Raw genomic sequence first — 22891 nt, forward strand, 5'->3', positions numbered from 1 at the left:
TCTTGCTGTTCTGGCTTCTGGGATAGCTGCGCAGCCTGCATTCGCTCCATAAGACGCACACACATTTTCCCTTACTTTTTAGGAGGGGGAAAGTGAGTCTTATAGAGCAAAAAATACGGTATTTCCCATGTGCTCACCCTAAAGGTTTTTCTAAAAAATAAAACTACAAACTGCCAGGTTAGGCTCTGCCCTAACCTTTTACCCTGAGATGCTGGATTTCCGACTGCAGGAAATGCAGTTTTTTTTTTTTTTTGCATTCCCTCACACCCTTGTGAAGTGATAAATCGGTCCAGACCTATTTGTTTTTTAGCATTTCGTCTGACGATCGGCAAGGCAGCCCATTCCCCACCGCTTACTGACAGGTTTGTGGATGGACGCCTGCTGCAAGTTTTGCTTTAGACCTGTTTCTTGTTGCGAAGACCAGCCGCCAAATTTTTAACACACGGCAGGGCTGAGTGTGTGTGTGAGAGAGAGAGGTGGAGAAATCTGGTCTATTCAAGAAAGACGGTAGAACAGTGAGGTGGGTGTAGACTGTCCCACTGCAAAGAATTTTGTTTCTTTATAATATATAACCCAACCTCCCTGCAAGGAGAAATCTAGCACCTCAAGGTAAAAAATTGTTTTCACACAATCAAGAAATCCAGCACCTCAAGGAAAAAACTGTTCCCGTGTAATCCCTTCTCAGCTATCTCTTTCCCCTTATTCCCAGGACATGCAAATTTTAACACAAGGGCAGCATTTATTTCAATATATAAAAAATTATTTATCCACCAGCAGCGTGATGGGGTACAGGCCTTCCTCCCACTGTTTCTTAGCGGCTTCCCATGTCCCGACCCAGAAAACAATTACACACACACAAACACAAAAACCCACATCTCCGAAACCGAACATTGCAGGGCAACGCTTGAAGATGGACAATTTACCAGCACCCAAAATAAACCGCACACAAACACACGCTCCCAGTTAAAGCAAAATAAAACCTTTTTTTCCTGTGATTCCGGGTGGAGAAAAAGTTCCGTTGAGAGGCAGACAAGTCTGAATTCAGAGAAGACGCCTTTTTGGTGCAGAGAGTCTGGTTTGCGAAGCGAGAAGGGGTTGCATGCAACTTGTTAAGCAGGTGTAGATTTGCCGCTGCCCCAAGAAAACACCTCCCTTCATAGGAAAACTGGTTGTTCCTGTCCGGTCAGAAGACGGTAAGTTGACGCCGGCATGGTTTTGATGTGGACCTGGAATAAAAACGACACAAGGACGGAAAGGGTGTTTGCATTAAAGCGATATCACTGGGGAACATTTTTTTGCCATTTTCTGTTGCGTGAGATTTTTCAGCTGTTCTTATACGTTCTTTCAATGCTGCTTTCAAATGTAATTTGATACAGTGGTACTTCAGGTTACGTACGCTTCAGGTTACAGACTCCGCTAACCCAGAAATAGTGCTTCAGGTTAAGAACTTTGCTTCAGGATGAGAACAGAAATCGTGCTCCGGGGGCAGCAGCAGGAGGCCCCATTAGCTAAAGTGGTGCTTCAGGTTAAGAAGAGTTTCAGGTTAAGAACGGACCTCCGGAACGATTTAAGTACTTAACCCAAGGTACCACTGTACTCATATTGTACTATTTTGGCTGTGTTTAATAAAATGTTGAATTCTTGCACTGTGAAAAACAAAGATTACGGTGAAAAGTGAAAAACATGAATTGCAAAAAAAAACCACAACCAACTAGAGCTTACAGAACGAAACCAACTTCAGATGTGAAATCAGCACGTCGAAATTAGGTTAGAACGACTGCAGGTGTCAATGCAACAAAAATTTTGTTCCCCAGTGCCACCTAACAAAAAAAGTTGACTTTGCTAATGTTGTTGTTGTTGTTTAGTCATGTCCGACTCTTTGTGACCCCCTGGACCAGAGCACGCCAGGCACTCCTGTCTTCCACTGCCTCCCGCAATTTGGTCAAACTCACTGCAGATGGTGACAGCAGCCATGAAACTAAAAGACGCCTTCTTCTTGGGAGAAAAGCAATGACAAACCTAGACAGCATCTTAAAAAGCAGAGACATAACCTTGCCAACAAAGGTCCGTCTAGTTAAAGCTCTGGTTTTCCCAGTAGTGATGTATGGAAGTGAGAGCTGGACCACAAAGAAGGCTGATCGCCGAAGAATGGATGCTTTTGAATTCTGGTGCTGGAGGAGACTCTTGAGAGTCCCATGGACTGCAAGAAGACCAAACCTCTCCATTCGGAAGAAAATCAGCCCTGAGTGCTCACTGGAAGGACAGATCCTGAAGCTGAGGCTCCAAGACTTTGGCCACCTCATGAGAAGAGAAGACTCCCTGGAAAAGACCCTGATGCTGGGAAAGATGGAGGGCACAAGGAGAAGATGGGTGACACCTGGCTTGAGAGCAGTACATGTGAAAAGGATCTAGGAGTCTTGGTTGACCACAAACTTGACATGAGCCAACAGTGTGACGCGACAGCTAAAAAAGCCAATGCAATTCTGGGCTGCATCAACAGGAGTATAGCATCTAGATCAAGGGAAGTAATAGTGCCACTGTATTCTGCTCTGGTCAGACCTCACCTGGAGTACTGTGTCCAGTTCTGGGCGCCACAGTTCAAGAAGGACACTGACAAACTGGAACGTGTCCAGAGGAGGGCAACCAAAATGGTCAAAGGCCTGGAAACGATGCCTTATGAGGAACGGCTAAGGGAGCTGGGCATGTTTAGCCTGGAGAAGAGGAGGTTAAGCGGTGATATGATAGCCATGTTCAAATATATAAAAGGCTGTCACATAGAGGAGGGAGAAAGGTTGTTTTCTGCTGCTCCAGAGAAGCGGACACGGAGCAATGGATCCAAACTACAAGAAAGAAGATTCCACCTAAACATTAGGAAGAACTTTCTGACAGTAAGAGCTGTTCGACAGTGGAATTTGCTGCCAAGGAGTGTGGTGGAGTCTCCTTCTTTGGAGGTCTTTAAGCAGAGGCTTGACAACCATATGTCAGGAGTGCTCTGATGGTGTTTCCTGCTTGGCAGGGGGTTGGACTCGATGGCCCTTGTGGTCTCTTCCAACTCTATGATTCTATGATTCTAAGGGGACGACGGAGGACGAGATGGTGGGACAGTGTTCTGGAAGCTACCAGCATGAGTTTGACCAAACTGTGGGAGGCAGTGGAAGACAGGAGTGCCTGGCGTGCTCTGGTTCAGGGGGTCACCAAGAGGCGGACACAACTAAACGACTAAACACCAACATCATCATCACTACTACTACTACTATTATTTCCCCCAAAAAACCCACACCCCTGCAGATTGTCAAAGTTTCCCACCCCTCTCGAAAGGCTGACCCCTTTTTAATTTTTTTGCTTTGCCCGTGAAGCCAAATGCATGCAATCTGGGGGCGTTCCTGTACTAGCAAATTCAGCATCTCAATAAATAATCCTCTGCCGAGCAGGGATGCTTTGATGCCCACCTCGCTGACCGCCTGTGTCAAGATCTGGATGATCTTCTCGTGTGGCATGGCCACCACGCTCTGCCCGTTGATCTCGATGATCCGGTGTCCCACGCGGATCCCGCCCCTCTCGGCGATCCCCCCTCGCATGAGGCTGCAAATCTGGAGCAGGAAGAAGGCAGAGGGACCCTGTTTAAGAGTTGGGTAAAGGTAAAGGGGCCCCTGACCGTTAGGTCCAGTCGTGGCCGACTCTGGGGTTGTGGCGCTCATCTCGCTTTACTGGCCGAGGGAGCCAGCGTACAGCTTCCGGGTCATGTGGCCAGCAGGACTAAGCCGCTTCTGGCGAACCAGAGCAGCGCACGGAAACGCCGTTGACCTTCCCGCCGGAGCGGGACCTATTGATCTACTTGACTTGGACGTACTTTCGAACTGCTAGGTTGGCAGGAGCAGGGACTGAGCAACGGGAGCTCACCCCGTCATTGCGGGGATTCGAACCGCCGACCTTCTGATCGGCAAGTCCTAGGCTCTGTGGTTTAACCCACAGCGCCACCCGTGTCCCATATATATATATATATGCATATATTTATGCATATTTGATATATGCACATATGATATATGCATATTTATGCAAATCTTTCAAGTGTTATGGGCCTGCAAAGGTCTTAACACAGCCCCGTTTGCTTTGTTATTTAAATTCACTCCAATCCCCCCCACCCTCTAAAAAATACCCCGCAAAACGTTTCGCCACACAGCCTGGCTCGCTCGCTCGAGCCACCTAAGTTACTCACAATGCCGTTCTCCACGCAGAACCCCAGCGGGTATTTCGCATCAGGTCTCCGCACGATGGCGGTGGTGACAGGTGGACAGTGGACCACGCTGAGGGTCACCACAGTCTGGCTTTTCAAATCCTGGGAAGGGAGAGGGCGGAAATTTGAGGAGCTGGCTTACGAAAGCTCGCTGCTCGCGATCCCCGCAGGCTAAGGTGCCCGCAGCGACCTTAGGGCCTTCCAACCAGCGAAGTTCGAACCCGGGCCCTGCCAAGCAGAGGCCCTAGCCCTGAGCTGTGGCCCAACCACTAGCAAGAAAGTAAGATTCTAGTCCTCATAGAGGAAGCCAGCAATAAATCACACTGAGTAAGTGTTAACTCTTTATTAGAGGAAACAGGATCTGCACAGGAGAGTCAGGGCTAATGAGCGCAACAGCTCTGGCCCCGTGAATCAGTTTCTGAGTTACTCCCCGCCTAATTATTTATTGTAATTGTTAAGTGTAAACCGTTTAATTATCACTTGCTGATATTTTAGTGTTTACTATTGGATTCCAATGCATTATTGCACATTGTTTTACTTGGGCCTAAGTCATGGGTAGGGAAACTAAGGCCCAGGGGCCGGATCTAGCCCAATCGCCTTCTCAATCCGGCCCACAGACGGTCTGGGAATCAGCATGTTTTGACATGAGTAGAATGTGTCCTTTTATTTCAAATGCATCTCTGGGTTGTTTGTGGGGCATAGGAATTCATTCATCCCCCCCAAAAAAATAATCTGGCCCCCCACAAAGTCTGACCCCTAGTCTAAGTTGTCTATTTTAAAGCTATTGTGACTTTTTATATAGGATCTGATTGTTACTATCAATGTTTGATGTATTGTTAATTTTGTGTGTGTTGGAAGCTGCTGAGGGAGCCGGCGTTTGTTCACAAACAGCTTTCCGGGCCATGTGGCCAGCAGGACTAAACCGCTTCTGGCGCGGCAGATGCAAGTGATTGACTACATGGAGATGGCAGAAATGACTGGCAGAATCCGTGACCAGGGAGAAGAACTGATGGAACAGGACTGGAAAAAGTTTAAGGACTATTTACAAAAACATTGCAAAATGTCTGAGTGTTAACATGATGTGGGAAGTGAAGGTAACAGGGCATGTGGGATTTGGTTAAAAGTGAATGAAAAGAAGAATTTTAAAAAGGAGAAGGGGGCTATGAACAGAATAATATTATGTCATAGCATGTAAGATGAGGAATGGGCTAATATAAGGGAAATTTGGGACATAATAATTAGAAAAATATAATTTTAAGTAGGGTTTGAATAAGGGTTTGAACTTGCTGAATTTGATTGGAATAAAGAGGAACACAAAAAAGAGAGATGTGAGGAGGTCAAGACAGAGGGACATGGAATTTTGTAAATTTAAAAAGTGGATTTTTCTATTTTCTCTTCTCTTTTTTGTTATATATTTTTGTTTTTTGTTTTTTCTGTGGGCATTATCTAATGGATTGATTTATATGAAATGATGAACTTTTTGTTTTGTAAAACTTTAATAAACATTTATTTTTTTTAAAAAAAATAAACCGCTTCTGGCGCAACGGGACACTGTGACAGAAACCAGAGTGCATGGAAACACCATTTACCTTCCTGCTGCAGTGGTATCTAATTATCTGCTTGCACCGGTGTGCTTTCGGATTGCTAGGTTGGCAGGAGCTGGGACAGAGCAACGGGAGCTCGCTCCGTCGGGGGGATTCGAACCGCCGACCTTCTGATCGGCAAGCCCAAGAGACTCAGTGGTTTAGACCACAAGTATGATATCGTCCCACCACCGCTTCCCAGACTCTTGAGCCTTCTTCCCTTCGGCGTTCCCCAGCCGCTGCTCTGCATCCCACCAGCCCTGGGAAGGAAAAAGAGCCTCCTCCTCTGCCGTCGCTCACCCGTATGATGCCCTGGCAGGAAGCCAGGGGCAACCCTACCAGGCTGGTCCCGTTGGCTGACATGATGCGGTCCCCAATGCTCAGCTTCCCCGACCGCTCCGCTGCACCTTTGTGCATGAGGTTAGCCACCACCACAGTGGGCAGGATGGAGCCCCAGCCCGACTCCACGATCACGACGCCCAGGATCTCCCCTTTCTGCTTGTGGATGACGACCTAAAAGGGAAACACAGGGCAAGAATCAGTGTGGCGCCACGTCTGTAGGAACTGGTGATCTTTCAGTGTGTCTATCCAAAACTCCACTCTTGTGGTTGATCCCCACAACAGCTACTCACTTTGGGTTTTAGTCAAGCAAGCAGTCTAATTTGTCAGCGCCTAAATGATCTTCGCTGTGGGTTAAACCACAGAGCCTAGGACTTGCCGATCAGAAGGTCGGCGGTTCAAATCCCCGTGATGGGGTGAGTAACTAAGGTGGCTTTTTGGGGGACAGGGGGCAGGCTGGTGTGGAGGACTCCCTGGTCCTGAATGGGGTAACTGTGCCCCTGAAGGACCAGGTGTGCAGCCTGGGAGTCATTTTGGACTCACAGCTGTCCATGGAGGCGCAGGTCAATTCTGTGTCCAGGGCAGCTCTATCTGGTACGCAGGATGAGACCCTCCCTGCCCGCAGACTGTCTGGCCAGAGTGGTGCATGCTCTAGTTATCTCCCGCTTGGACTACTGCCATGCACTCTACGTGGGGCTGCCTTTGAAGGTGACCCGGAAACTGCAACTAATCCAAAATATGGCAGCTGGAATGGGGACTTGGGGGCGGCCGCCGAGACCACATAACACCGGTCCCAGGACATTTCCGAGCACAATTCAAAGTGTTGGTGCTGACCTTGAAAGCCCTAAACGGCCTTGGCCCAGTATACCTGAAGGAGCGTCTCCACCCCCATCGTCCAGCCCGGACACTGAGGTCCAGCGCCAAGGGCCTTCTGGCGGTTCCCTCATTGCGAGAAGCAAAGCTACAGGGAACCAGTCAGAGGGCCTTCTCGGTGGTGCCGCCCGCCCTGTGGAACGCCCTCCCACCAGATGTCAAAGAGAACAACAACTACCTGACATTCAGAAGACATCTTAAGGCAGCCCTGTTCAGGGAAGTTTTTAATGTGTGACATCTTAGTGTATTTTTGGTCTTTATGGAAGCCGCCCAGAGCGGCTGGGGAAACCCAGCCAGATGGGCGGGGTACTAATAATAAATTATTATTATTATTATTATTATTATTATTATTATTATTATTATTATTATTATTATTTATCTTGACCAACCCCTACAATGCAGGTGAGGTCTCTGCCCACCCACCTCTGGGGAGAGGAGGGGAAAGATCCGTCCTTACTTCCTTACAGTTCTCTTGCTTGGAGAAGTGCGCCAAATCGCCATTGTACAGCTCTTCCCCCGGGACAAAGCTTTCGTCGCCCTCGTCATCGCCGCACCGCCGGGGGTGGAGCTGGTCTGGGTCGATGCCGCTGGCCCTCAGGAACTGCTGGTACGCGACGCTGAAAGCTTGGCCGATTGCTTGGGCTATCAAGGGAGCCTGCGGAAGGAGAAGGCGGGTTTCCGGCGCGGAACTCGAACCCAGGACCGCGGGGTTAAAAGCCGCATGATCTACTGACTGAGCCGTCAACAATAACAACATCAGCAGCATGGTTGTGACTACAATTATTATTGTTAAACAGAGCCGATAAAAATCAATGTTTTTTTAAAAAAATGAGATTTTTTAATTTTAAATTTTTTAAAAAAATAAAATAAAAAAATACAATTTAAATAAAAAAAATCTGCTTTTTTAATGTAAATGGGATTTTTTAATTTAAACCGCATTTTTAAAATAAAATGCTTTTTTGGGGGAAATCTTTCTAAAGATTTTCTGTTTCAGTTACATTATAGTCCAAAGGCTATTCATCAGGAAATAAGGATTAGCTTCAAGTTTTTCACGTGTGCTAAAACTCAGTCTGTTTTCTAATAAAATAAAATTGTATAACCACATCAGTTAACAAACATGGATACATACGCTATAATGTCATTGTTTTAGTTAAATAAATTGTTTAAATTGTCATTAAGGAAATGATTATTTTCCCCCTTCCAATAAAGTATAGCAGAAAAGTTGCCCAAATATAAACAGTTAACTTACTAAACCTCACAATCATTTCGTAACTATCTATGTATTTCTAATAGTAAAACCAAATCAGTCATTTTTGATATTGCTGTAAAAACTGCTCTCACAATTCATTATTCCAAAAAAAGAAACCTTCCTCTGGTTGTCAATATTAAGATGACACCAGCAAGAACGAGTCTGTCTGGGGGGGAAAATGATTTGAATCAAGTCTTACCGACTAGTGATTTAAATTGATTTGATGTCAATCAAATCCAAACCGTTGCTATATTCCACTATTTATAACTTGTCATAAGGACTAGAAACTTGATTTCAAAACGCAGCTCTCTGCATTCTACCTCTCCCAGCTCTACCTCTCCTTTAAATCAGAACCAGTGAAGGCGGTGAAGGTCCTGTGTGAGTGTCTGGAGGCAGTTGGAGGATGGATGCCGGCTAACGGATTGAGGTTGAATCCTGACAAGACAGAAGTACTGTTTTGGGGGGACAGGGGGTGGGCAGGTGTGGGGGATTCCCTGGGCCTGAATGGGGCAACTGTGCCCCTGAAGGACCAGATGCGCAGCCTGGGAGTCATTCTGGACTCACCGCTGTCCATGGAGGCGCAGGTCAATTCTGTGTCCAGGGCAGCTCCATCTGGTACGCAGGATGAGACCCTCCCTGCCCACAGACTGTCTGGCCAGAGTGGTGCATGCTCTAGTTATCTCCCGCTTGAACTACTGCTATGCGCTCTGCGTGGGGCTCCCTTTGAAGGTGACCCGGAAACTGCAACTAATCCGGAATGCGGCAACTAAACTGGGGACTGGGAGCGGCCGCCAGGACCATATAACACCAGTCCTGAAAGACCTACATTGGCTCCCAGGACGTTTCCGAGCAGAATTCAGAGTGTTGGGGCTGACCTTGAAAGCTCTAAATGGCCCAGTAGACCTGAAGGAGCGTCTCCACCCCCATCATTCAGCCCAGACACTGAGGTCCATCTCCGAGGGCCTTCTGGCGGTTCCCTCCCTGCGAGAAGTGAAGTTACAGGGAACCAGGCAGAGGGCCTTCTTGGTGGTGGCGCCTGCCCTGTGGAACGCCCTCCCACCAGATGTCAAGGAAATAAGCAACTATCTGACTTTTAGAAGACATCTGAAGGCAGCCCTGTTTAGGGAAGTTTTTAATATTTAACGCTGTATTGTTTTTAACACTTGATTGGGAGCGGCCGGAGTGGCTGGGGAAGCTCAGCCAGGTGGGCGGGGTATAAATAATAAATTATTATTATTATTATTCTCCTTTCCATTTCTACATGGGACCTCACACACATATACGGCCCCCGAGGTTCTCCCCCGGCCCCCGATTTCCCCAGGCTCACATCCGCTGAGTGGAAGACGTGGCAGATCATCTTGTAGAGTTGCTTTTCGGCAGAGGCGTCGCCCCGGCGAGGCAGTTTCCGGCGAGCCATGAGAACCACGATGTTCCCGATGTCAGCGATGTAGGAGATAGTTTGCAGGAGATGGTCCATCATCGCCTCCTGGGAGCGGAAAGAGGGGAAGGAAGAGGGGTCACAAGGAATAGGAGCCATGCTTTGACCAAGTGTTTTTGGCACTCGGAAATTCCTGGCGAATCCTCGAACTCGAGCCCCGCTTCCGCCTCTGCCGCTAGGCTACCCGGAAGCCCACAAGGGACGCACCTGGGAGTCGGCCGTAAGGACCTTGATCCTCTGCGTGGAGATGAAGAGATCCACCTCCGTCATGGGCTGCGATTCTCCTTCGGGGGCCTGTAATGCAATGGCAGACGTCTTGAGGCAAGCGATGGCCGGGAAATAGAGAGACGGGGTGGTCGGGAAAGGAGAGACGTGGGGCAAGTGATGGCCGGAAGAGGGAGCAACAGGGGGCAAGTGATGGCTGGAGATTAAGCGAAGTGGGGCAAGTGATGGCTGGGAAATTAAGCGCAGTCGGGCAAGTGATGGCTGGCAGAGGGTGCAACGTGGGGCAAGTGAGGGCTGGGAGATTAAGCGAAGTGGGGCAAGTGATGGCTGGCAGAGGGAGCAACATAGGGCAAGTGATGGCCAGCAGAGGGAGCAACACGGGGCAAGTGATGGCCAGCAGAGGGAGCAACACGGGGCAAGTGATGGCTGGGAGATTAAGTGCAGTTGGGCAAGTGATGGCCAGCAGAGGGAGCAACATGGGGCAGGTGATGGCTGGGAGATGGAGCAACAGGGGGCAAGTGATGGCTGGAGATTAAGCGAAGTGGGGCAAGTGATGGCTGGGAAATTAAGCGCAGTCGGGCAAGTGATGGCTGGCAGAGGGTGCAACATGGGGCAAGTGAGGGCTGGGAGATTAAGCAAAGTGGGGCAAGTAATGGCTGGCAGAGGGAGCAGCATGGGGCAAGTGATGGCCAGCAGAGGGAGCAACATGGGGCAAGTGAGGGCTGGGAGATTAAGCGCAGTCAGGCAAGTGATGGCTGGGAGATGGAGCAGCAGGGGGCAAGTGATGGCCGGCAGAGGGAGCAGCATGGGGCAAGTGAGGGCTGGGAGATTAAGCGCAGTCAGGCAAGTGATGGCTGGCAGAGGGAGCAACACGGGGCAGGTGATGGCTGGGAGATTAAGTGCAGTTGGACAAGTGATGGCCAGCAGAGGGAGCAACAGGGGGCAAGTGATGGCTGGGAGATTAAGTGCAGTTGGGCAAGTGATGGCCAGCAGAGGGAGCAACAGGGGGCAAGTGATGGCTGGGAGATTAAGTGCAGTTGGGCAAGTGATGGCCAGCAGAGGGAGCAACAGGGGGCAAGTGATGGCTGGGAGATTAAGCAAAGTGGGGCAAGTGATGGCTAGCAGAGGGAGCAACATGGGGCAGGTGATGGCTGGGAGATTAAGCAAAGTGGGGCAAGTGATGGCCGGCAGAGGGAGCAGCATGGGGCAAGTGATGGCTGGGAGATTAAGTGCAGTTGGGCAAGTGATGGCCAGCAGAGGGAGCAACAGGGGGCAAGTGATGGCTGGGAGATTAAGCAAAGTGGGGCAAGTGATGGCTAGCAGAGGGAGCAACATGGGGCAGGTGATGGCTGGGAGATTAAGTGCAGTTGGGCAAGTGATGGCCAGCAGAGGGAGCAACAGGGGGCAAGTGATGGCTGGGAGATTAAGTGCAGTTGGGCAAGTGATGGCCAGCAGAGGGAGCAACAGGGGGCAAGTGATGGCTGGGAGATTAAGTGCAGTTGGGCAAGTGATGGCCGGCAGAGGGAGCAGCATGGGGCAAGTGATGGCTGGGAGATTAAGTGCAGTTGGACAAGTGATGGGCAGCAGAGGGAGCAACAGGGGGCAAGTGATGGCTGGGAGATTAAGTGCAGTTGGGCAAGTGATGGCCGGCAGAGGGAGCAGCATGGGGCAAGTGATGGCTGGGAGATTAAGCAAAGTGGGGCAAGTGATGGCTAGCAGAGGGAGCAACATGGGGCAGGTGATGGCTGGGAGATTAAGTGCAGTTGGGCAAGTGATGGCCAGCAGAGGGAGCAACAGGGGGCAAGTGATGGCTGGGAGATTAAGCGAAGTGGGGAAAGTGATGACTGGGAGATTAAGCAAAGTGGGGCAAGTGATGGCTAGCAGAGGGACCAACACGGGGCAAGTGATGGCTGGGATATTAAGCACAGTTGGGCAATTGATGGCTAGCAGAGGGAGCAACATGGGGCAGGTGATGGCTGGGAGATGGAGCAGCATGGGGCAAGTGATGGCTGGCAGAGGGAGCAATATGGGGCAAGTGATGGCTGAGTGATGGCTGGGAGATTAAGCGAAGAGGGGCAAGTGATGGCCGGCAGAGGGAGCAACACGGGGCAAGTGATGGCCGGCAAATGGAATAACATGGGGCAAGTGATGGCCGGCAGAGGGAGCAACATGGACCAGACCACAGACCCCTTTAGCCCCGCATCCTGCTTCTAGAGGTGAACAGCCAAAGTGACCCAACAGAAAGTCCACAAACCTCTTCCACTCTGCCCCTGCCAGCAGGCGCCGAGAGAGATAGACTGCGCCTGTACCTGGAGGCTCTGCTTAGGTGGAATTAGGAATGCTAAGGGATCCCTTGCTGGATTAGACCAAAGCTGCCTCTACAGCAACACATCTCTGGAGGAAGATGCTCCTCCAGGATCTCACCTTGATCCTGTCCACTGCTTTCTGAGCTTGGGCCATGCGGACGTGGGTAGGGGGGTTCCTCTCCGAGACCAGCTGCGTGGAGCCCAAGTACTTGGCCCCGAAGATCACGCCGTCCAGCAGATCTTCGGGCTCGCAGGGGCCTGGGACTGGATTAAACGACGAAAGGGCCCGTTTCTTAACGGAAGGTGGAATGGAACAAAGCAAAAAAAACCCTTTCCCTCAACCCTCAAGTTTCTAGTCCATACGGGGGAAGTTCTTCACCTGGAACGAGAGCAACTCCCCTCCTTTTTGCATGAGATTGTGATAGGAATTTTGAGGTCTTAGATATATGGCAATGTTCATGACCGCATGTACATAGATCAGCACAGGAAGACCGACCTGAAGCCATTTTGATTGCTAAACTGAGCCAATATTTTCTCTGCAAGGTCAAAGTGGGAAATCTCCCATTGTCTCTTTCCTCACAAATCCTGTCTTAAGGGTATGTCTGTGTTTGAATAGGGTGTGAGCCTGTGACCTGGCCCAGGAACTAAGTATTTATCACTACAAAAGACTGGCCAGGCTCCCCAGGAAATCCAATCAAGTAACCTGCCAGACAGGAGATAAACAAGGACAGGAGAAAAACAACATTCAAATTTTCTGTCTTAGACCGCCTTTTCTGTGATGTAGGTGTGATGTATCTGAGGGGTGGTCTTCGGTTACACCCCTTCTGTGATGTATGTATGATGTTTCTGGGGGTGGTCTTGATCTACAGGGTGGCAATTTCAAAAGTCCATATAAGGCCTTGCACACCATTTTTCTGGGCCACTCCTCTCTCCTGCGGGTGAGGGGAGCACCCTGTTGCAACAGATCCATAAAGATCAAGCTTACTAGCTGCTTTGCTTCTCAATATTCTCTGGTTGGCCTCTGTTACTACCAATAGGGAACCTACCGTATTTTTTGCTCTATAAGACTCACTTTTTCCCTCCTAAAAAGTAAGGGGGAATGTGTGTGCGTCTTATGGAGCGAATGCAGGCTGCGCAGCTATCCCAGAAGCCAGAACATCAAGAGGGATTGCTGCTTTCGCTGCGCAGCGATTCCTCTTGTTGTTCTGGCTTCTGAGATTCAGAATATTTTTTTTCTTGTTTTCCTCCTCCAAAAACTAGGTGCGTCTTATTGTCTGGTGCGTCTTATAGGGCGAAAAATACGGTATGTAAGGACTCTATATGGGCTCTTGGATACCCCATAAGGGAAAAGGGCAAATTTTTATTTACAACAAGATTGGTAGGGTTCCAGCATGCCCCAGACACAGCCCCACATGTTGAAATAACCCGACACTCAACACAGAAGCCTCCTCCTGCGAGTGGGACAAAAAACCTCCTTCGCTCACCTTCCTTGTAAGTCGGCAAGGACGACAAATCCGCTTTATCCTGTTCAAAGAGGGAAACAAGAAGGTGGCGGTCAGTTATATCCTCCTTCGAACGTTGCTTAGTCAGGTTGCAAACTGCCTCGTGCATTGTGACGCAGAAAGGCGGCGTGCATATAAAAAGCAAAGTCAAATGAAAGCTCCCTTATTCTCTTAAAGGCCCTTGCTCTGTCTACACCACTGGAAGGCGGCTAACAGATTGAGGCTGAATCCTGACAGGACAGAAGTGCTGTTTTAGGGGGACAGTGGGTGGGCGGGTGTGGCGGATTCCCTGGTCCTGAATGGGGTAACTGTGCCCCCGAAGGACCAGGTGCACAGCCTGGGAGTCATTTTGGACTCACAGCTGTCCATGGAGGCGCAGGTCAGTTCTGTGTCCAGGGCAGCTCCATCTGATATGCAGGATGAGACCCTCCCTGCCTGCGGACTGTCTGGCCAGAGTAGTGCATGCTCTGGTTATCTCCCGCTTGGACTACTGCACTGCACTCTATGTGGGGCTACCTTTGAAGGTGACCCGGAAACCGCAACTAATCCAGAATGCGGCAGCTAGACTGGGGACTGGGAGTGGAGACCACATAACACCGGTCCTGAAAGACCTACATTGGCTCCCAGGACGTTTCCGAGCACAATTCAAAGTGTTGGGGCTGACCTTGAAAGCCCTAAATGGCCCAGTATACCTGAAGGAGCATCTCCACCCCCATCGTCCAGCCCGGACACCAGGGTCCATCTCCTGAGGGCCTTCTGGAGGTTCCCTCCCTGCGAGAAGTGAGGTTGCAGGGAACCAGGCAGAGGGCCTTCTAGGTGGTGGCGCCCTCCCTGTGGAACGCCCTCCCACCAGATGTCAAGGAAATAAACAACCACCTGACTTTTAGAAGACATCCGAAGGCAGCCCTGTTTAGGGAGGTTTTTAATGTCTGACATTTTATCGTGTTTTTAATTTTCTGCTGGGTGCTGCCCAGAGTGGATGGGGAAACCCAGCCAGATGGGCAGGGTATAAACAATAAAAAATATTATTATTACAGTGACTGGCATTGGTGCTTCAACCTGGGACAAGGTGTGCCCCCTCGCGAGATCCTTACCACCACGTCTGAAGAGCAGGACGCCTCTTCCTCGCGCGAAGGTCCCCCCAAAACGGAATCAGCGGAGGAGAGGGGTGGCTCCTTCCATCGACGGGGGCCTTCCCCCTGAGCCCTGTCCGAGGCAAATTCCCCTGGCGCCATTCCCCCGGGGCGGCTGCTCCCGGCCACCGCGTCCGAGCGAGCCAGGGGCGTCTCGGCGCTCGCGTCGGCAGGCGGCCCTCGTTCGTAGCGAAGGAGGCTAAGCAAATCCTCACTCTCGACTTCCGCCGACAGTAGCCCTCGCCCCCTCTGCGGGCGTGGTGGGCCCCCCAAGCCGTGCCCTGTGGCGATGTGGAGCGGGCAAGGGGCCCCCTGGCACTCTTTGGGCGCCAGGAGAGGGTCTCCGTCGCCTTCGGAAACTCGGCCTTCCTCGCCGTCGGAGGCGGGCAGAAGACCGTCTTCGGACGTGGGCGATCGGTCTTCGAAATTCGGGCTGAGTCGCTGCAGGCGGGTCAAGAGGCCGTGAAGATGTAGGTGATCGGAATCCGGGGCGTCCTCCTCTTCCTCCCGGACGACGTCCGCATCTTCCATTTCTACGAGAAGCTCAGCCGGATCTGCGGGCTGCAGGTCGCTTTCCTCCAAGGTTTCTCCGGGGCCCGGCGTCCAGCCGGCGTCCCCGGACCCGGGTTCGGGAGACGCCTCCATTAAGCCCCTGCTGGAGGAAAAGCAAGGTTGAGCCCTCTGAGAAGTCAGGGGTGTCTGGCCATTGTGGGGAGTGATATAAACAGAAAGGAATGCAAGCTCTTTTCATATGCAGTAACAGCAGCAAGAATATTACTGGCCCAAAAATGGAAGCAAGAAGAATTACCGATGATTGAAGAATGGAGGATGAAGCTAATGGACTATGCAGAATTAGATAAACTAACAGGGAGGATTTGAAACCGGCGGGACCATAAATTCACGGAAGACTGGAGTAAATTTACGGACTACTTGAAAAGATATTTGTGAAGATCAGACGACGTTTGTAGGTTTGCAAGAAGTTTTGTGAGGAGTATTGCAAAAATGGAGAAGGGAGAGGATGATCTGTTAAGAGATGTAAAGGCAATATAAAGGTAAGAAATGCATAAGAAGTGGTTAAAACGGTGGATCATCAGAGGTGCTGACGGAAGTCTAAAGAAGATTGTATAAGTGATAAGTTTTGTGGTACATTTTATAATTTATATGCAAACCCCAGCCTAAGTGGCAAGCCCAAATGTACATAAAATTGATTCAAAACATGTGGATAATTACAAGGAAAGTATCACAGCACTAGCTGTTTCCTTTAAAAAAGCCATTTGTTGTTGCTGCTGTTACCTATTATTGTTTCCATATTTCAAAAAATTGAAAATACAGACACAAAATTTGTTTTGTTTTTTTTACAAAGTGGTCGAGCTTCGTTTTGCAAAACCTCCGAAAGCACTGAAGATTTTCTGCCAAAAAATCAACACTTCTGACCAGTGCCGGATTTACGTATAAGCTAAACAAGCTCTAGCTTAGGGCCCCGCTCTCTTGGCGCCCCCCAAAAAAGTTAAAGGGAAAAAACTGGATGTACGTTTCCAAAATAGAAGATAAAAAACAAATAAAATAAAATCTACCTACAGCAACAGTGTTTTGTGTTGCGTAGGCTCCTAGGATATAAGTCATGGGCCCCACCTGCTAGCCTGCTCCCTAAAATATCACTGCTTTGCTCCTTTCTATATATAGGGTGCCTACATTCTGCATGGACTGGTTGCAGGGAACACGGGCAAATGGCTTGAGATACCTATTAGGTCCATAAATGGCCATATGGCATATATTCAACACAAAAAACAGTGACAATTTGTTGTTGACAAAGGACAGCTGGACTTATAAAGGACCCCATTACCTTCAGTAGCTGAGGGCCTCATCCAACCTAAATCTGGCCCTGATCCTGACATGGGTTGCCCCGGGCATATTTACTGATTTTGTTTCTGACGGACGGATCCCAGATACGTCTGGGAATTTCAGTTGTAATGGTAAAGAGACCCCTGACCATTAGGTCCAGTCGTGGCCGACTCTGGGGTTGCGGCGCTCATCTCGCTTTACTGGCTGAGGGAGCCAGCGTACAGCTTCCGGGTCATGTGGCCAGCAGGACTAAGCCGCTTCTGGAGAACCAGAGCAGCGCACGGAAACGCCGTTTACCTTCCCGCCGGAGCGGTACCTATTTATCTACTTGCACTTTGACGTGCTTTCGAACTGCTAGGTTGGCAGGAGCAGGGACCGAGCAACGGGAGCTCACCCCTTTGCGGGGATTCGAACCGCCGACCTTCCGATCAGCAAGCCCTAGGCTCTGTGGTTTAGACCTTTAAATCCCTTTAAATCCTTATACCACCCTTAATCAGAATATCACACATCAGCTCCCAAGAGCCTGTTGGTGGAACAGGAAGGTTTTCAGCTGCCACCGGAAGGACAACGAGAAGGGAGCTTGCCTGGTTTCCCTAGGCAGGGAGTTCCAAAGTTGCCTCAGAGGAGCCAACACCGAGAAGGCCCTGTTCTTCGTCCTCACCAAGCGGAACCGAGAGAGGGGCCTCTCCAATGACCTCAAAACCCAGGCAGACTCGTATGGGACGATACGAGAACTCTGAACCTCCTCTGGCAGCATTTGGGGGCCCGGGAGTCCTGTGCCGTGGCGGTCTGCCCCACTTCAACCATCCCGGGGGGCCGTGTTTCGCGCCAGGATCGACCTCCCCAAAGACAGCGCAGCATTTCAGTGGAACGGGAAAGGCCATCCCGATTCCTGCTTTGCGGCGGGGACTTGTATGAAGTTTAAAAACGGGTTTTACCTGCAGCCTTGGCTGACCGCTTGCTTGCAAGCTCGGGGGCTGGAATCTGGCGGATTCAAAAGCCAATTGGATCGTTCAGCAATATCTGAGCCGCTCTGGGTCTCGGGCACCGCCGATTCGGAGATCCCGGAGTCTGCTTTTGGAATGGGGGCTTGCAGACGGCCGGGAGACGGACCGGGCTGTTCCCAGATGGAAGAAGCGTCTGTTCCGGGTTTTCCGGGGGCATCGGGGTCTGTCGCCATGCGCTCCTCTAACTCCATGGAGAGGGTCTCTGGGGGGTCAGTCACCGAATTCGCCTCCGACTTGAAGTCCATCTCACTGTCGGTCATGATGGGGGAAAGAATAGCCCTACACTTGAAAACGAAAGCGGGCATACAAGACCGGGCTCCAGGGAGACCCGAATTCAAATCCCACCACCCACCTCGCTGTGAAGTTCCTTGCGGGTCTGTGCTACAAATCCCGCAGGTTACCCCGGTAAAATTAGCAAAAATGTACAAAAATGGTTACGTTTCCTCTTCACTGACCCTAGGAATTAATTTGCAGCCTGCATTCTCCTCCCGCATTACAAATAACCCAAACCCTAGCGTTTACTAATTTCTAGGGTTTATCCTAAATGTAGAACAGCATTTTTTAAAAAAATAAATACAGATGTTGCAGATTGGAATGTGGAAATGGACGAGTGGAACAGACTTGAGGACGCTCACACGGTTTTGTATTTTTGTTATACGGTGGTCCCTTGGTTCTCAAACGCCTTGGTTCCTAAACAACTTGGAACCCAAACGCTGCAAACCCGGAAGGAAGTGCTCCAGTTTGCAAACCTTTTTCGGAAGCCGAACATGCTCTGTTTTGAGTGTTACGCTTCCGTTTTGAGTGCTACACCGAGATCTCTCTGTTTTTGCTATTTATTTTGCGTTTTTGCGGCTCTTTTTGTGTGTGCGACTGTGCGGAACCCAATTCAGCTACTGATTGATTGTGTGACTGCAGTACATTGTTCATTGCTTTCATTTTATGGGTCAATAGTCTCGCTAGATAGTAAAATTCATGTTCAATTGCTGTTTTAGGGGTTGTTTTTAAAAGTCCGGAGCGCATTCATCCATTCTGCATTGCTTTCTATGGGAAAGCCCGCCTTGGTTTTGGAACGCTTTGGTTTCGGAACGGAATTTCCGGAACAGATTAAGTTTGAGAACCAAGGGACCACTGTATCTGAGATTCTAGCACTGCTGGGGGGGGCTGATGCCTCGAAGGGTTGTTTTTGGGATTTAAATGGGCCCAGGCTCAGGGAAGACACACTGTTTTAAGACACACTGTTTTAAGAAGAAAAGGTTTGGTATAAATGCAGTAAACCAATCTAGCCCAGTATTTTTTTTCTCACAGTAGCCAAAAATATTATAATTTACTGAACTTCCTTGCAATTTTGGACAACTGCAACGTGCTTCAGGCACCGATATACGCTAAGATAATCGGCTCGAAATGTTTCAGGTTCAGGCAAAACTGCCCCGACATGTTTTCACTTTTTACTTTACTGCAGATTTTAATTTTTTTGCCGCCTTTTATTTTTTTAAAAAAACGTTTCCAATGGTTTTTCAACTCATCCTTCGCAGGTCGTTCCAACCCTTCCTGTAAAAGCACTTAGAAGTTTTGCTAACAGTGGTCGAATCAATTAAATTCAATTAAATTTGGGAAGGGCGGCTAAAAGAGCAAGACAACAGATAACTGACAGGTAATGGTTTCAGGGATGAGAAAAGGAAGGAAAAGGCACAATTTGGCTGCATTTTAATATTTTAATGTTTCAATATTTTAATGTTGTATTTTATCTTGTTTTTAAATTGTATTCATTCAACTTGTTAGCTGCCCTGAGCCTGGCCTTGGCTGGGGAGGGTGGGGTATACATAAAAATTATTATTATTATTATTATTATTATTATTATTATTATTATTATTATTTTGGTTGCCGTCTGCAGATTTTCTTTCGGAGAACAGGACTCATCTATTTTATTTTTTTCAAAAAAACAACAATAAATGTTCCCCAGGCATTTGAGAAATTAAGAGATATTTGCAGCTATCAATGGTTTTGCAAGCAGAATTCCAAATTCCGGGCGTGCTTTTTCACAAGGCAAACCCACGCATGTTTACTCCCAATGATTCCCACATCCAACATGTGCCTCCAATTGCAGCCTTAAGGTGGAAGTCTAACCCCGTCTACTCAGAAGTAAGCCTTACTGAATTCAAGGGCGGAGCGCTTACTCCCAGGTGATTGAAGTCAGACCTGAGTTGCGACGCTTTGCAAGCCTTTAAAAAAAAAAGCAAGCATTGAATTCTGGGTTATGTGTGGCTTGTTCACTTGGGAGTAGACAGGGTTATTGTTATTTAAAGTATTTACAAACCAAAGGACTGAAACGGACACAGCTAAACCCACCCAAAAATTAAACAAAAACACAGAACTCAGATATAGGAAAGTTGCCAGTCGTTGCCATCAAACCACCCAAATTTTTTAAATTCAGATTGAATTAGTTTTTGCCTGGCTTGATGTGTAACAAATCTATAAACTTGCCAGATTATTTCACACTGTTTTGGTTGCATTTCAGACGGTTTACAAGCAAAACGAAGCGGATGCAAACTTTTTAAGGGGAAAAAACTCACTTTCTGGAAAACTTTTTTGTTGTTGCTGCAGAGGAGGAGCGACCAGGAGGAGCTTTGCAAACGTGCAGGTTTTGGTGCTTTTTGCAAGCAGGATCCGGCCCGCTCATTCCGGGTCAGGGCATTGTTTGTTGCTGTTGTTTGGTTTTTCTACCCCTTGCAACTTGCAAATCCTTTCTCTGAACTTCTTTTTCTTCCTGTTGGGTCTTTTCTGTCCCTGTGGATTGAGCATGTGTGGGGAGGAGGGGAAAAGAAAGGAATAAAGGATTCTGGGAGGTGTAGTTTTCTTGGTTGCACGGTGCTCCCACCAGCCTCCAAAAGACTGATCAGCCACTGGGTCAAACAGAGAGCCGAGGCAGCCCTTTTGAGAGCAGAGAAGCATCCTGTTTCACCCAGAAGCTTTCAGATTGTTTTTATCAAAATATATACGCACACACATGTATTCAAAAAGCAAAACATACCTGAATCAGCTTGACCCTCCACTGGGTCAAACAGAGAGCCGAAGTGGCCCTTTTGAGCGTGGAGAAGAATCCTGTTTCACCCAGAAGCTTTCAGATTGCTTTTATCAAAATATATACGCACGCACATGCATTTAAAAGGCAAAACTCACCTGAATCAGCTTGACCCTCCGCTGGGTCAGACAGAGAGCGGTGGTGGCTCTTTTGATCGCGGAGAAGAATCCTGTGTCACCCACAAGAATCCTGTGTCACCCACAAGCTTGCAGATTGCTTTTATTGAAATATATATGCACGCACATGCATTCAAAAATCAAAAGCTACCTGAATCAGCTTGACCCTCCACTGGGTCAAACAGAGAGTGGCGGTAACCCTTTTGAGTGCAGAGAAGAGTCCTGTGTCACCCAGAAGCTTGCAGATTGCTTTTATCCAAATATATATGCACACACATGCATTTAAAAGCCAAAGCCTACCTGAATCAGCTGGACCCTCCACTGGGTCAAACAGAGAGCCGAAGTGGCCCTTTTGAGCATGGAGAAGATTCCTGTGTGACCCAGAAGCTTGCAGATTGCTTTGATTAAAATATATATGCACGCACACGCATTTGAAAAGCAAAAACCTACTTGAGTCAGCTTGACCTTTTCGAAGGGGGTAGAAAGATACCCCTGCGACGGTTTGGGGCCGAAGAAGCTCCCTCTCTGACGAAATTTGCTTTGAAGATCAAACCGGGGAGCGAATCCTCTCTCTTTCTGGTCGTAATAAGACGCCTCTCTCCTCTTTAACCTGCTTTCTTTCACCGGGCTTTCGGAAGATCTCTTTGCAAGCAGATCAAGTTGCCTTTTAGGGAGCCGGGGGATCAGATTCTGTTTAAAAATCCATGATGGGGCATCGTTGTCTTTCATATGTCAGCAAAATATCAACGAGGAAAACGCCTTCTCCTAAACAGACCTTCCTTTCGGCAGGGATAGTGTAATAGGAATTTTATGGTCTTAGATATATGGTAATGTTCATAAGTGCACCAACCAAGCACGTACATAGATCAGCACAGGAAGACCGACCTGGAACCATTTTGATTCCTAAACTGAGCCAATGTTTTCTCTGCAAGGTCAAACTGGAAAAGCCTCCCCCTTGTCTTTTCCTTCACAAATCCTGTCTTAAGGATATGTCTGTGTTTGAATAGGGTGTGAGCCTGTGACCTGGCCCAGGAACTAAGTATTTATCACTACAAAAGAATGGCCAGGCTCCCCAGGAAATCCAATCAAGTAACCTGCCAGACAGGAAAAAAACAACCTTCAAATTTCTGTTGTAGACCGCCTTTTCTGTGATGTAGGTGTGATGTATCTGAGGGGTAGTCTTCGGTTACACCCCTTCTGTGATGTATGTGTGATGTTTCTGGGGGTGGTCTTCATCTACAGGGTGGCAATTTCAAAAGTCTTTATAAGGTCTTGCACACCATTTTTCTGGGTCCCTCCTCTCTCCTGCAGGCGAGGGGAGCACCCTGTTGCAACAGATCAATAAAGGCCAAGCCTACAGGCTGCTCTTTTGCTCCAAGAAATCCTGGTTGGTGTCTTTGTTTTTGTCCAAGGGAGCCCTCGGATTTGTCCGTTAACAAGACCCAGAGTTGAACGTTATCCTTATTGTGAATTTTAAAATATCGGAACAAACCCAGAACGTTGCACCGTTCTGCTTAGAAGAAAACGCACAGAACAAGGTCGGGTTGGGGTCCTTTTAGAGCCCGAGGGCCAAGTTCCCTTGTTGGAAACTTAACGGGGGGCCGCATGAACCCTTTCCAGGGCCGGATTTAGGTTTGATGAGGCCCCAAGCTACTGAAGGTAATGGGGCCCTTTATATGTCCAGCTGTCCTTTGTCCACAACAAATGGCCGCTGTTTTTTGTGTTGTTATTGTCCAAGGAGTTTAATATGGTCTGAAGATCAACATCAAAAAAAAAAAAACGAAGATCATGGCCACTGGTCCCATCACCTCCTGGCAAATAGAAGGGGAAGAAATGGAGGCAGTGAGAGATTTTACTTTCTTGGGCTCCATGATCACTGCAGATGGTGACAGCAGTCCCAAAATTAAGAGACGCCTGCTTCTTGGGAGAAAAGCAATGACAGCATCTTAAAAAGCAGAGACATCA

At 48.7% G+C, this 22891-nt stretch overlaps 1 protein-coding gene and 1 long non-coding RNA gene across 5 annotated transcripts in view; both read right to left on the bottom strand.

The window, feature by feature from the left end:
- Positions 1–22891, bottom strand: part of LOC128405562 (uncharacterized) — a 71211-nt gene that overhangs the window by 1479 nt on the left and 46841 nt on the right. The gene's annotated exons all lie outside the window — the stretch shown is intronic.
- Positions 154–21626, bottom strand: APBA3 (amyloid beta precursor protein binding family A member 3). Of its 4 annotated transcripts, none has more exons than XM_053372300.1 (13): positions 21377–21622; positions 20302–20515; positions 17663–18010; positions 14844–15534; positions 13732–13771; positions 12366–12511; positions 9924–10010; positions 9606–9764; positions 7487–7762; positions 6118–6330; positions 4217–4336; positions 3450–3590; positions 154–1226 (listed from the first exon to the last, which is right to left on the bottom strand). In XM_053372300.1, the coding sequence occupies exons 2-13, from the start codon at positions 20406–20408 to the stop codon at positions 1155–1157; spliced, it is 2400 nt and encodes a 799-aa protein (XP_053228275.1). In that variant the 5' UTR covers positions 20409–20515; positions 21377–21622; the 3' UTR covers positions 154–1154. The 4 variants fall into 4 exon arrangements, with proteins under 4 accessions (XP_053228275.1, XP_053228274.1, XP_053228276.1 ...); XM_053372299.1 differs by having other exon boundaries at positions 14844–15537; XM_053372301.1 differs by having other exon boundaries at positions 7487–7684; positions 14844–15537; positions 21377–21620.

This window comes from Podarcis raffonei, chromosome 18 (assembly GCF_027172205.1).
Source record: "Podarcis raffonei isolate rPodRaf1 chromosome 18, rPodRaf1.pri, whole genome shotgun sequence".
NCBI classification, from domain to species: Eukaryota; Metazoa; Chordata; class Lepidosauria; order Squamata; family Lacertidae; genus Podarcis; species Podarcis raffonei.